Source organism: Oculina patagonica, chromosome 7 (assembly GCF_052425735.1).
Source record: "Oculina patagonica isolate OP01 chromosome 7, crgOcupat, whole genome shotgun sequence".
Lineage (NCBI taxonomy): Eukaryota > Metazoa > Cnidaria > Anthozoa > Scleractinia > Oculinidae > Oculina > Oculina patagonica.
This window is the reverse complement of record NC_135764.1, coordinates 1,460,955-1,474,667: the sequence shown is the minus strand read 5'-3', so window position 1 is coordinate 1,474,667 and position 13,713 is coordinate 1,460,955. Positions and strand designations below refer to the sequence as shown.

The 13,713-nt window shown below is 39.6% G+C and overlaps 1 protein-coding gene across 2 annotated transcripts in view; it reads right to left on the bottom strand.

Moving 5' to 3' along the window:
- LOC144661313 (uncharacterized) overlaps positions 1 to 13,713 on the bottom strand; it is a 104,769-nt gene that overhangs the window by 49,351 nt on the left and 41,705 nt on the right. For both annotated transcript variants that reach the window (XM_078522033.1, XM_078522032.1), the window contains exons 48-61: positions 12,864 to 12,917; positions 12,318 to 12,371; positions 10,964 to 11,017; positions 8,052 to 8,105; positions 7,285 to 7,338; positions 6,754 to 6,807; positions 5,706 to 5,813; positions 4,902 to 4,955; positions 3,701 to 3,754; positions 3,170 to 3,223; positions 2,293 to 2,346; positions 1,202 to 1,255; positions 463 to 498; positions 87 to 104 (exon numbers count right to left, since the gene is read on the bottom strand). In XM_078522033.1, the coding sequence (XP_078378159.1) occupies positions 87 to 104; positions 463 to 498; positions 1,202 to 1,255; positions 2,293 to 2,346; positions 3,170 to 3,223; positions 3,701 to 3,754; positions 4,902 to 4,955; positions 5,706 to 5,813; positions 6,754 to 6,807; positions 7,285 to 7,338; positions 8,052 to 8,105; positions 10,964 to 11,017; positions 12,318 to 12,371; positions 12,864 to 12,917 (756 nt within the window). The remainder of the gene's footprint in view (positions 1 to 86; positions 105 to 462; positions 499 to 1,201; positions 1,256 to 2,292; positions 2,347 to 3,169; positions 3,224 to 3,700; positions 3,755 to 4,901; positions 4,956 to 5,705; positions 5,814 to 6,753; positions 6,808 to 7,284; positions 7,339 to 8,051; positions 8,106 to 10,963; positions 11,018 to 12,317; positions 12,372 to 12,863; positions 12,918 to 13,713) is intronic.

The window sequence follows — 13,713 nt, the reverse complement described above, 5'->3', positions numbered from 1 at the left end:
AAGGACCTTTAGAAAAATTTACTTCCTAAAGTTACGTTTAAAAACAAGAAACCAAACATAAACATTTTATCAAGCCGTCTTCTTACCGTTGGTCCACGCTCACCCTACAAACGAAAAAAGAAAATACATATTATTAACTTTCCTTTCTTTTAGGTTTTACGAACTTCCTAAATCGTTAGAAATATGTAAGAAATAACATATAATGCTAGCGGATATTTTGCGAGTTGCATAATATTTTTCCGAGCCCCGAGCAACGAGCAAAATGTCCGCTCGTATTGTATGTTAAACCATCGAATAAGGGATTTATTATTCCACTAATTTTTCCACTAAGTTTGAGCACTAAAAGAAAAGTTAGATTATATTACTGCTAGAAGATGAAACAAAAATTAACATATATTTTGACGAAAAACTGGTGGTCAAAGGGAAAAGTAAGAATACACGACAGGAAACAAATTGACTTACCGGTGTACCAGGATTACCCGCAGGTCCTGTTGGTCCCTGAAAAAAAAAAGAAAATTATTACAAGTTTATCGGTAATTCTCCTCTCTGACTGTCACATATTTTCTTCAACGTTAGTTTTGAGAATAAAGTGGTACATCTACATCAAAACATTGTCCCTTAGAATGCTCACTGCTCACCATTTATCCGGTCTGAACTGGTTTTTACTGGTTTTGATAGCAAGTCTGTTATTAAAAAATTTGATTAACACCTTCAATGAGCTATCATGACAGCGGTCAGAATGATTTAACTAGTAGCTCCTACTGACCTTTACCATTAACGATCTGACCGATGGGCGACTGATACATCCGGCATCCTACTACAGTAGTACTTAGGTCAATCCCAATCCAACACGGCCTTACACTTATCAGCAGTTTCAATCGAAAACGATTGGAAAAGTGTTCCACTGGGACACAACAACTAAATTAAGGGAAACCGCTTACGTGAAAAAATGTCCAGAAGATTGGTGAATTTTTGTTAAATTCTAGACCTTTCTCAAACGCGCACAAGTACTTTAGGAGACCTCAAATCGCACCACGTGAGCTTGTCGTAAGCAATTCACGTCATGTTGCCTAGCAACCTCTCAGTGCAGGGTTTTGGAAAACTGCAGGCTCAGTCAATTAGTTAACAAACATTATTCCTGTCAAAAATGGCGCTTAGTTCTCCAGTAAGGGAATATGAAGTGGGGAATAAAATAAACTACCTCATCTCCGGGATTTCCCTGTGGACCAGGTGAACCTTGCGCTCCTTGAGAGCCCTGTACGAATACAACAAGAAATAAAACAGTTAGTCAAGTCAGTTCTTGTGGATTTGGTTGAACGTTGAGTTCATTAGCAAAATGATCCCACATAAATGGAATCTAGTACGGCTAGCGATAACAGTGTTCTCTAAAAGTCATAACTGGTGTATGAAATTGTAAGCCATCGTCCAAAGATCAAGTCTGCACTAAGGCCAAGTCTGCGCTCTTTTAAAAGGTTTTTGTCCTACGAATCTGCTTTTGTAGACTACATCACACCCTGCTTCAAACCACTACGCACCTGTCAGGCTAGGATTTTCCAGATAGACCTCTTTACATAACAGGTTCTTATTTTATAACATTCAGTTAAAGAATTTAGTTTCTTTTTTGATGTTTAATAGGCGTAAAGGGCATAAAAGAAAAAAATAATTATAAAATAGCTTAGAATGGGGTTTATAATTGTTCAGATTTCAGTCATTTAGAAATTATTACAGGCATATTTTATATAGAAGTTGGGTGGTGAATGGTCCTTAAAAAAATGCGTGTCTTGCAAAATTTTAGCCAAATTTAAGGGGTCTCGTCGTCTCGAATTTTTTTTTGTGACGCCTTCTCGGAGTCTCGATTTCTTTTGCAAGCTAAAAAGGTCGCGGGCTCGCAGAAAAGTTATCAGTCTTGCCGTCTCGCAAAGTCTCGCATTTACCATTCAACACCTGATTTGTCCCCAGTCGACTCTTATGCGAATATTGCAAGACGCGAGACATGATTCCCTGCGTGTTCAGCTTCCTAGACTCAAAGACGAACTCAAAAGACGACTGAGGACAAGTCAGATTCGACACTCCTTATAAACAGTAGACTGCACCAATATTCCTCCAGAAACAAGCACCTTATTTTTCTTAAGAAAATAACATCCAATTTAAGAACCTAAATAGCCTCAATTTCCAAGTAAACATCATTTATATAAGAACCCTTTTAGGCTAACTTGGAAAATGCAGGTTCTTATTTGCAGTTTTTTACAGTATAAGCAGTAATTGTAGTTACAGACAAGATGATTCACTTACCGGCGGGCCAGGGGGACCTGTAGTACCGTTATTTCCAGAGTCACCTTCCTCGCCCTGTCAAAACGTAATCAAATTCAATGACAGTTAATTTAATACTCGAATTGCAGAAATGCATCTTTTTTTCTTACATCTTCTGCAGGCTACTACTGTAAATAAACTGGATCGTTACAAATCCAAGGAATCTGTCAAATGCAAATTGAGTAAAACAATTACTTGCGTTTGGCACAAAAGAAGGTTATGGGTTGATAATCCAAGTTAGGAGGACTTGGACCTTCTTTCCCGAGTAGCATGTGTCACTGACTGGATGACATCTTCCCCCCGGGGACGCAGGTACAACCTATAGTACTACCTATACGGGGAGGCTGCGCCCAAAACGGAGGAGGTATATAAAAGGGCAGGGATTTCACGAGTTGAAGTATAGGAAAGTATCCTTTAGGTATCAAAAAGAGCCTTTCAAATATTCGGAACAGATGCACCTTACGACTGATTCATCTCAGTGTTTTAGGTGGTTACTAAAGTGGAAAGTTTAGAAAAGGGATTGCAATCCGTTTCAATCTTCGTCGCTTCTTGCCATTAGTACCTTCTTTTGTATTTGCCGTGTTATTGAAATGTTCCTTCACTGTTTTAAGAGGTTATTTTTATATTTCACCGAGTTTGATGGTCATTTCCCATGCCTAAATTAGCTAAAATCGGTGACACAGTCCCTTTAACTCTCAGAATCTCGAGATCAAAAGAAATAGTCAGTCATTTCTTTAACGTCCGTTCTGAGAATTTGGTATTACATCAAGATAATTTCCTAAAGTTGATGATTGTCTTTATTCTCAATACCTTGTGCTTGACAATATACTGATCCTGTAAGGAGAAAGTTTATATTCACCTCTATTCCAGGGTTTCCCATCTTTCCTGGCTTTCCGGTGTAACCGCCATCTCCCTGTAAATGTACCGTTTAAGTAAATAATTACAAACAGTCCAAACGACAATGGATTGTTGTTACTTCCTTAAAAGTCAATCTTTAGTCTCAAAAAGTGAATATGACTCGAATATAAACCAGTCGTTTAAATAATTTTTACTAGGCTCTACACTGTAAAAGCAATCGACTCCGTGGTAATTCGACTTTTTATGTCACCAATTCCCCTGCTTCCTTCTATGGACCTACAAATGAAATCAAGAGTTTACACGCGTGAAATTCGACTTGGTCGAGGCTAACAATAATAGCTGTTATTGCAATTCTCAGCGGTTTGGCATACCCTTGACGAGGCAAAAGAGTCATTCTTCATTGTGTTGACCGACGTGTGGACCCTGTCGCCTTGTCCGCATGCCTTACTTACAAAAGAATATATTATCGCAGGCTCATCTGCAACAACAGCTGTCACAAACAAACAACACTATCCGTGTCTCTGTATATTACCGTTTGTCCCGGTACTCCAGTTTCCCCGATATCTCCGTCCTCGCCGACAATACCCTGGATACGAATAAATAGTAAATAATAGCGTTATTTGCATGATCATAAGCCTGGCATTCTTAGAGCAACGCAGCCAACGAACATATTAACATCGCAGAAGTTTATAAGTCCCTCGCGTAATTTAGTGTAGCGGTCGTTCGTTATTTTTTGCTGGCGGGACACTGTCACGAGCATCATTCCAAAAATTCAAGAGCCTAAAGACGTATGGAAACCTACAAATAGTGGAACAGTATTGTTAAAAATTATTATGCCAGTGTACTGAAGCTATAAACAAGTGATATTAATGTGATGCCATCAGGAACTTTAGATCTCAACTTGAAAAGGTTAGGCTGACTTTTTCAAGTTCTGTCCTTGTGGCCTCAGGAAAACAGCTCGAGAGTTATAACAGCTCCCTTTTCCTTCAACAACAGTTAACTTTATATCTTCATCTTGATGTTCAAGGCGCATTTCGTGTACGAACGAGAGTACTTTGCTAATTTTGTTACTTTTTACTGAAAAGCAGAAAAATCCCCGTGACAGTGTCCCATTGAAAAGCCGGTCGTTCAGTTGACTTTTTAGCAGAAGTTTTAGATTTTTAGTACTGAGGTGATAGCCATTTGAAAAACAATCTCGAAAACATTTCTGTTGGAAAGCAGAAAGCAATTTGGGATTCTGTGGGCAATGCTTTGAGGTAGTCCTTTAATCATGGTTGGTTCGGACCATCGGAAAGTTCTGTACCATTTGTTTCTTTCTCCCAGTTTTAGTCCCCCACCAAGGTAACACAACAACCAGAAAGGGAATTAAGAATGGTTCGTTCAAGTGGTAAGCACCCCATGACACCTCATGGCTGTTTTCTGCTGAATTTTTGTCCCTTGTTGACAGTGACAGTGCTTGCACTAGCTTGCATATGCTCTATGTGCAACAGTGCATCTTATTTTGCGACACTTCGCCCCTCACACCGCTCAACAGAAACGGTGTGTACACACACCAAGAGGTGCGGTAGAAATCGTCACCAGCAACACGCTCGTGTAGTTTAAGTTTACAGTGATAATTTGGTATCACATCAAGACAATTTGCCTAAGTTAATGAATTTCTTTTTTTCTCATCACTTGTTTGCCTATCATTGTACAGGCATTTCGAGGAGAAACTATGTTTTGATTATTCTTACGTCTGGTCCCTGAGGTCCTATTTTGCCTACGTCACCGTTGCTACCAGGGTCTCCCTGAAAGAAAAGAAGAAAAAAATGTTTACATAAGAACTCAAAGAAGAAGCAAATCTGCAAAATAACAAACTAATGTCCAGTCATTCCTGGACATTGGGAGCGCGTTGTACGAAATGGTAATACCTGGATAATTTTAACCACAATAGTGCTAGCGTCCCAACTTCAAAAAGTCAAAATTTGGAACGAAAAATATTTAAAAAACAGACGTCACAAAAAAACTGCTTGCTAGCTATCAATAGAATGGTCACACACTAGGGTCTCATCAACAGACCGAAAAGTTGAAACCATCTTGTACAGTACAATAAACAGTTCCACCTAAAAAAAAGTGCTCAATAGCTTTCATTTGAATGGCCACACACTAGAGTTTCATCCACAGAATTAAATGTTAGAACCACCTTGTACAGCATATTAAACAGTACCACAAGAAAGTACTGCTGAATAGCTAATTTCATTTTGAATGGTCACACACCGGGGTTTCATCCAAAGACTTAAGTGCTACAACCATCTTGTACCGCATAATACGCTAGCAACTGCAAGGGGATGTCGCAAGGCATTCTGGGCGATGCGACATATTATTTGCTAGAACAACCCTGTATTTCAAATTACTATCGTTAATCGAGTAAGGGCGAGAAAAACTATGAAATAAACTACTCCGTTCTAGAATGCTTTTCCAAATCCTTTTCCATAATTAGTATCTCAATTTTCTTGGCGTTTACCTGAGGCATTTTAGTGAGGTGTTTTATTCCTTACCGCTTCACCGGTTAGCCCCAGTTCTCCCCGGTCACCAGTAGGTCCCCTCTGTCCTACAGGTCCGACTACTCCAGCAGTTCCTGGCGAGCCTCTCTCCCCCTGGTCACCCTAACAGAAATTTACCACAACAAACAGGTTACACTTGATAGTAAACAAGTTATGATATAAAGCATTAGCGACCTTAAGATCGGAGTAAGAGTACGAGATTGAGTACGTGTACGACTTTCAAACCTGGTGTTTATGCTTTCAATTACCACGTTCCGTGCCAATCTCTTAGCAATAGTCTCCTTTTCTACTGGTCAGAAACAGGGAAGAGCGAGTGCTCTGAGGATGTAACTGGATTGAAATTCGAAAGTCGTACTCGATCTCGTACTCGTGCTACTATCTAAAGGTGGCTATTGACTAGAATAGTAACAAAGGGCACGTAACGGATCGTTTCGGTGGAATATCTGTTCGGGAGGCCCGTATTCCACTCCGATTATCCTAAGCGAAATGTCATCTCTACCTTGCCTTTTGCTTTTGAAAAGGTAAGAAGGTCGTTTTGAGTACGGGAAAACGCCAGCTACGGTTTTCAGAAAGGCAACAACAGCTCGCAAATTCCGATATTTTGATTACCTTCCCTAAAGGTTTCTGCTTCTTAAATATTCAGTTAAAAAACTTTACAGAATAAACTTTGGAAAAACAGAACAACGACATTCCAAGACTTTGGGTGCTCCTGTAGTAAAAACATGCACATATAGAGAAAGGCCTATTGAAAGATTGAAGCACGATTACTCCCTGAATTATATGAGACAAGGGGCCCATAACTAGGGGAGAGCACCAAACATATACTGTTTCTGAATCGGCATTTCATAAGTTAGCCTATTTCCTTTTTTTTACACAAAATTCAAGTCCGCTTTAAGGCCAGTCTTTCAACAGTGATAAAACGTCAGCTTGATTTGTTTGATTTCATGGCTCACTGTGTGTAAAAAATTTCAGCATTCACGATGACTTATTCAAGAATTTAAAATTCCAAACTTTTTCTAATTATGATAATGTATGCACTTACGTCATCACCATTTTCTCCAGGTGCGCCATCTTCTCCATTTGCACCGTCGGGACCCTAATTTATGACAAAAACGTTGTCCTGCATAAGCTCGAAAAAGTGGGTAAGATTTCAAAGATCAAAGACAAGTAAATTGCTTAAAGGCACACGGGAAGGTTTGTTGGAGGGTATCTCGCCATCCTTGTGCTTCACCAAGCACAACAAAGTTTTGGAAAATAATTGATAATAAATCCCTTTAGCTCAGTTATCTCATATCATCCAGTTTTTAGCATCCACACGCGGCGTTCTAGCTATTTTTTGTTGCTGTTGTTGTTTTTAGGACGACTTATTCAACAGAAGTTCTGAACAATTTCCAAAGCTTTAAACTTTTGAGTTCATATGAGTTTTAGGCCAAAATGTCGTTAAATACGTAACATTTACACTTCTGACACCTTGAGTGACGTATTGCCTTGACAATAACACAGTTATTAATTTCTATCTTAAGTTAAAGCGATAGCTGTAGTGTTCGTAAACAAGACATTGGCATGTACTCACAGGTTGTCCTTTAGCTCCGTCTGATCCAGGCCTTCCGACCGCACCAGGGTAGCCCTGAGAAGTCGATCAAGAAAGAGAAAATAAGATACACAGCCCAGCATAAGAATACTAAAAAGGTTTGCCTCCACACAAAAGGTCTATATACTGCTATTTATTATGTGCTAATGAATCAGTTGTAGCCTGAGTATCAGGCTTTTCTAAAGGGGAAGGGAGAAAGGGTAGAAGCGCTTCTCTTCCCCCCTCGGGAAGGCCTGATACTCCGGCTTAATCATTTAAAAACAATAATTGCCAAAAATCATAGCATACAAAACAAGCAACTCAATTAACGTAATGATTTTATTTAGAGTGCGGGGTCTTATTTTTCATTTTGTGAAGGAAAGGGAAAATAAAGTCTGCATTCAGGCCGTGGCTTATCCCGGTTTCCGTCACATGAAACGACTGGGAGTATTTCTACTCTCCCCTGGATGGGACGCTAGTCTATCGCAAGGTTACCCCAGCATTAAATTCGTCGGTTCCCATTAATACACCTGGGTGGAGAGAAGTACTGTGATAGTTAAGTGTCTTGCCCAAAAACACAACACAACGACCCCAACCAGGGCTTGAACCCAGACCGCTCGATCCGGAGTCCAGCGTCCTAACCATAACGTCACCGTGCCTCCCACTATTAGGACAGAAAGGAGGATTAGAAAGGAGGCGCGTATTGGAAGGAATAACCACGAATAGTCACGGATCATTACAATAGTCAAAAGAGAAGGTTTAACATTTACCTGTTTACCATCTTCGCCAATAAATCCGTTAAGACCAGGAAGACCAGTTTGACCCTAGCAAGTTAAGAAGGAGAGTTAAAACGATGACAAGAGGCATTCAAGGGACTATGTCACGGCTAAGTTAATCTTATCTTATATAAATTTTGCCAAATATTCTCTATTAAACTAAATGTTTGCAAAGAAATTAATTCATTGATACTAAATACCATTGATACCAAGGAAGCCATAGCTTCCTTGCAGCTAAATGTGTCTCCCAGGCGTCATAAATTAAAGTTACAAGCAGACATGATTAACTTTGAAAACTATTCCGCCGGACCATATTTCAAAAGCCCACATCGCAATCCGTTTCAATCTTCGACACCTTTGGCCATCCGTACCTTCTTTTGCATTTGGTGTGTTATTTAACTATTACTTTACTGTTTTAAGAGGTTATTTTATACATTTAAACAAATTTGATGGTCATTTGTTTATTTTGTATGCCTAAGTTTGGCTAAAATCCGTGACACGGTCCCTTTAACCTCAACTTCACACGGCAAATATGGGAAAGGCTTCTGTAAGTAGAATTTCTACATCCCCACCCTGTTGAGATCATTAGAACACAGCACTGTAGAGGGAGGTAAATGGAGTTTATCTGGTTTCACCTTTTTTCTACAAGTGTCCCATGAATTAGGACAGCACTAACACCACAATCGTGCTCAACCTGTTAAGAACGTTTACACCTAATTGCAATAACATTGTCAGATGGAAAAGAAAAATGAAAAAGCAAAAAGGAATTAATTATTTTTATCTTTATTACACTCCTTCTTATAAAAGCGTGAACACTAAAAAATATGTCTGGAATGTTTATGTTTAGCCAATCACATGCGAGAACTTCAGACCGCAGAAACCACAAACAACAAATGGGTTTCCATCGGTCACGGAGCAACTTTAGTTCTTATTTTGTTTCAGGATACACGCTCTCTCTTTTTCAGGAATTTAAAGAACTGCTATTCTGTCGTATCGAGGGCCATCCAGAACAAGGTTTCAGGATTTTTGAAGGAAAAAAAAAGGACGGTTCCTTCAGCGACGTTATACGACATAGTTCAGTGCATGCAGTATGTTGTAGACACGTCTAGACATAAGATGTAAACACGATAAACCAAAAGTAAATACAAAATTGTGGAGTTTTCGTTACTGATTGTAAATCTTTTCGGTAGAACAAGGGATTCGATTTATTTCGGCAAACGATTTCAACCCTAAGGCAATCAGAGGTTCCGTGATCGTAAGACTGCAAACTGTAAAGGCTCCAGACGAAAATTATTCAAAATGTTGCCGTGATAACAGATTGGTGCAAAGTAAACACCTCAATCGCTTGATTTTCGCTTTTCCTTCCCGCTATCGTTTCGCTGATATCGAAGAAACGAACCTTCCTTCTATCAGTGTTTAGGTCTGCTACAATAGTTGGGGTGAGATAAAAACCGGAAAATGCAAGCTTACCTCAGTTCAAATTGTAACATGCCATCAGGCGAACGGTAACTGCAGAAACGAATTCGTTACAATTTTTGAAAATTGGCGGCAACTGGGGCAAATCGTGGCATCGGGCGCATTGGTTTTTCAATTTTTTCTATAAAAAAATCACTCATACATATTCTTCAGTACGGCAGTGAATGTTCTCAAAAAGAAAGGAATTACAATTAGTGTTTCCTTGTAAATTGGAGCGAAACGAGAACCGAATATTGTTCCGTGACCGATGGAAACCCATCATTCGTTGTTTGTGGTTTCTGCGGTCTGAAGTTCTCGCATGTGATTGGTTAAAACACAAAGAACATTCCAGACATATTTTAAGTGTTCACGGTTTAATAAGAAGGAGAGTAATAGCTTTGCATCATTCACAAGGAATCCATGTTACATGCGCAGAATTAAACAAGTAAGAGAGGGAAAAGTCAACATCTATTATTATAACGTATTGAGAACTGCTGTGGGAACTACAGTCGAAGCTCTCGTGAGCGGACACCCCCGGGACGCGAAAAAGTGTCCGTAACTCAGGAGCTGGCCGCTTACGAGAATGGTTCTCGTAAGCGGCCACTAGGGGTGTAGGGGATAGATGGCCGCTTACGGGAGCTTGCCCAGCTAACAAAACTGGACAGACGTGGATGACGACAAAACAAACACTAAAATATGGTACTGTAAAATCAGTGTGACGAACGGTGATGTGAAGTTCATTGATAAAAAAAGCAAGATACAGAGGTTTTTAATAGGTTTTTGTTTGGGGTGTCCGCTTACGGGAGCTTAAAAACAAAGAAAAAGTCTAGGTCGTGATCTCTGAAAGTGTCCGTGGCCGCTTACGGGAATGTTCGCTTACGAGACAGGGTTTCAAAGAAAGGCGGCCGTTAGTAGAGCTGTCCGCCTAGGGGAGTGTCCGTTAAGAGAGCTTTGACTGTATTACACGGCCGAGAACGTAGTTTGTTTCTCTAATTAATTCCTATTTGCCTTGTTTCATTTTCCTTTTTCACATTACAACGTTCTTGCAATTAAGCGTATCTGTTTCTCGACATATTTAAGGCTATAAAGTGTTCGCTGCCTTTCTTTTCCCATTAGTTCCCCCCCCTCACTAATGTTGTTGTCAACCAACAATAATGGGACTCGAGTACAGCAACCTTCTGAAAAAAAAAAACCTGAATGGGGGAGGGGGAAGAAGGGAGAAATGATAAAATTGAATGATTTTACTTTTGACATTTATGAAAGAGAATTATTTGCGCGCACCTCGCGTTTGTCAGCTCAACTAGTTTTGTCCACCATTGCAGCAAAATATTTGAACGAAAGGTGTAGAGTGTTTTTGCTAAAACTGTGTATGTCAGTACGTACATACGATGGAAAAGACATTCAACTGCAATCCCACGATATTTTCTTAAACGTAATCTGTCGCTTCTTACCGGTTCACCGATCGCACCTTCAGGTCCAGTTCTGCCGGGAGTTCCTGGAGAACCCTGAACACAAAGAAGACATGTAAATACGGACAATTTGTAATGAAAATTACACAGAAAACTAGTTTCAAGAAAAAATCATTAAGGAATCATTGAATTTCCAGTGCCAGGATCGGTCGATCTAATCCTGACCCATGATATGACAATTGACAAAATGTAACAAAGCGATCCTAAAGACTGTTTTGTTTAACCCTATTATTTCTATGTTCCACAGTCTACCGTAAAATTCCGGTTATAAGCTCCCCTTGCTTATAAGCCCACCTGAAACCAAAAAAATACATCCGATTATAAGCCCCCCCCCCCCCCCCCCTGATATAAGCCACCTTCTGCTGGATGACAGTACTAAACAGCGCTTAATGTTGTTTTATTATGCCTTTTTAACGTAAAAACGATTTCGATCAACTACCGTGGCTCGTTTCGAATTGAAAACATTTCTTTTTATTCTGCTCCCCCCCCCCCCCCGGATATAAGCCCCTCTGTTTATAAGCCGCTAAAAAACCCTTGCCAAGTTGTAAGAGCCTAGGGCTCATAACCGGAATTTTACGGTATACTGGACTTGAAGAGAGCACTGTTCAGATATTTTAGTAGTAGTACTTACAGCTATAGTGGAAAGGGGTTTGTAAACATTACACATGGTCAATAAACTATGTTTAAAACACGATCACAAGAACTTGCGTTTGCAGAACGTTCGTAGCTTAGTAACCAGGCATTTGATCGGACGCGAAATATGGGACTAGGGCGAGAACGTAAAGCACAACAAGATGGCGATGGAGGCGTTCGGGTTTCGTGGCTATCATCTGGGCTATCATATTGACAAATTAAAGAGAATTGGGAGCCATCTATTGGAGATAAACTTGTTGCATAAAGAGAGCTTCGTAATCAGTTCGACAAATTTTTCATCAAAGTGCAAAATGAGAAAGAAACAATTGGCCATCTTACTCGTGAATACTCGTGGTATTTTCTCGCTCGTAAAAGTATCAATATTACTGTTAAAGTTATAGGCCATTGTCGACACTGCAAACAGTATAGGAGCTGTCAAACTTGCAAAAGCAATGACCGGTACTCTCTTGTAGTTTTATGTTTTTTTAATTTACATAATTTTCCATAAATTAGCATCAGTTAACGAAAATTAACGGCACCTTTTCCGAATGTTTCCGCAGATAAGCCGCACCCCCGCTTCCGAGCGAAAATTTTTGGAAACAAGGTGCGGCATATCTGCGGGCTTTTACGGTAACTAACCAAGACAGCGATTGAAAAAAAAAAGCGCTAGCGTTATTTAGATATTTGTTTGCTACGAACTTACCAGGCGTCCTTGATCACCTTTGGGACCGGCGGGTCCAGTTTGTCCGGGATTTCCCTGATGAACAAACACACAGAAAGATAAATTGTCGTAATACTAAAACTAAAGTAATCCTTCTGGCCACTCAAAAACGACACGGACAATACGGCGAACTAATCGACTCGAAGCAATCGCTAACCGTAGTAATGCAAAACCAAGGCAAGCGCGAATTACAGTAAAAACCCGCGAGTAAGAACCTAATAGAACTTCTTGCTAATAGAACTTTTAGTTGTATTCGGCCTATTCCTTGTATAAAATTTGCATACTGGCCACATAAGTGTTTATGTAAAAAATGAAGCACTCATTCAGAACATAACATTTTACTGTACTTTCGACACTCAAGCGAACACTGCTCTACAACAGTCAGTAACTCTGGCCTAGTCAAACCACATCAAGACAATATTCCCTAGTTAATGAAATAAACTAAACCGTAATTCTCACCACCTGTCTACTTGAAAATGTATTGATACTGTGAGGAGAAACAAGAACTTAATCAGGCTTAAGACTTACCACACGTCCGTCTCCACCAGGGATTCCAGCTAGACCATCTCTTCCTGAAACGCCCTTAAAACAAAACGAATAAAAACAATTCATCCGACCTAGTTCTTATAAAATCTTAATGGTGCCAACAATACACTGGGCGTTAAGGCGTAAAAAGACCTTCAAAGTGTGAAAGTATGCAATTCCTGAAATTGCTTTTTTAAGACCTAAAAATGGTTTTAAGGCTACAACCAGACAAAAGTATGAGGATATTTTCAAAATATTTAGCAAATCAACCCCTTTAGACGGCTGGTTCATTGGAGGATAATGTCCGAGGTTGAAAGATTGTCCAAAAAATGAACAGTTGAACAGGCAACTGTGAAATCATTCAGCCGAGGGCATTGTCCTCAGATATACCATCAAGCCAGAAAGGGGTTTATCTTTTTTATAACCTTTCGACGCGCACTTTCGCCGGTAAATAGGAAAAACCTACAGTGATAAACCCGGCGTAACTGCGGTTGAAATAAATTCAAGTTGATTGATTTTCCTTTTTTTAACACGATGATTTGATTAAAAAGTTAGACCTGAAAAGGTGACTTTGTTCGTTTGTTTTGTACTGGTTTTGTACTTGTCTAACATTGGGCGACGGTTTTAAATTTATTTATTAATTTATTTATTTTCTCTTTTTCATTTTCTTCTTCACCTCCCGCCTCGAATAGCTAGGCTTATTGCGGGAGGTGAAAAATATTGTAAACAATTTGATTGCTAAAATAAAGTTTTGTTGTTTGTTGTTTGTTGATGGTTATCAAATCGGACGGGGTATATTATCTGATACCTGTCGTCCTATTTTGTCACATAAAAAGAGTTTTTGCTGCGTAGC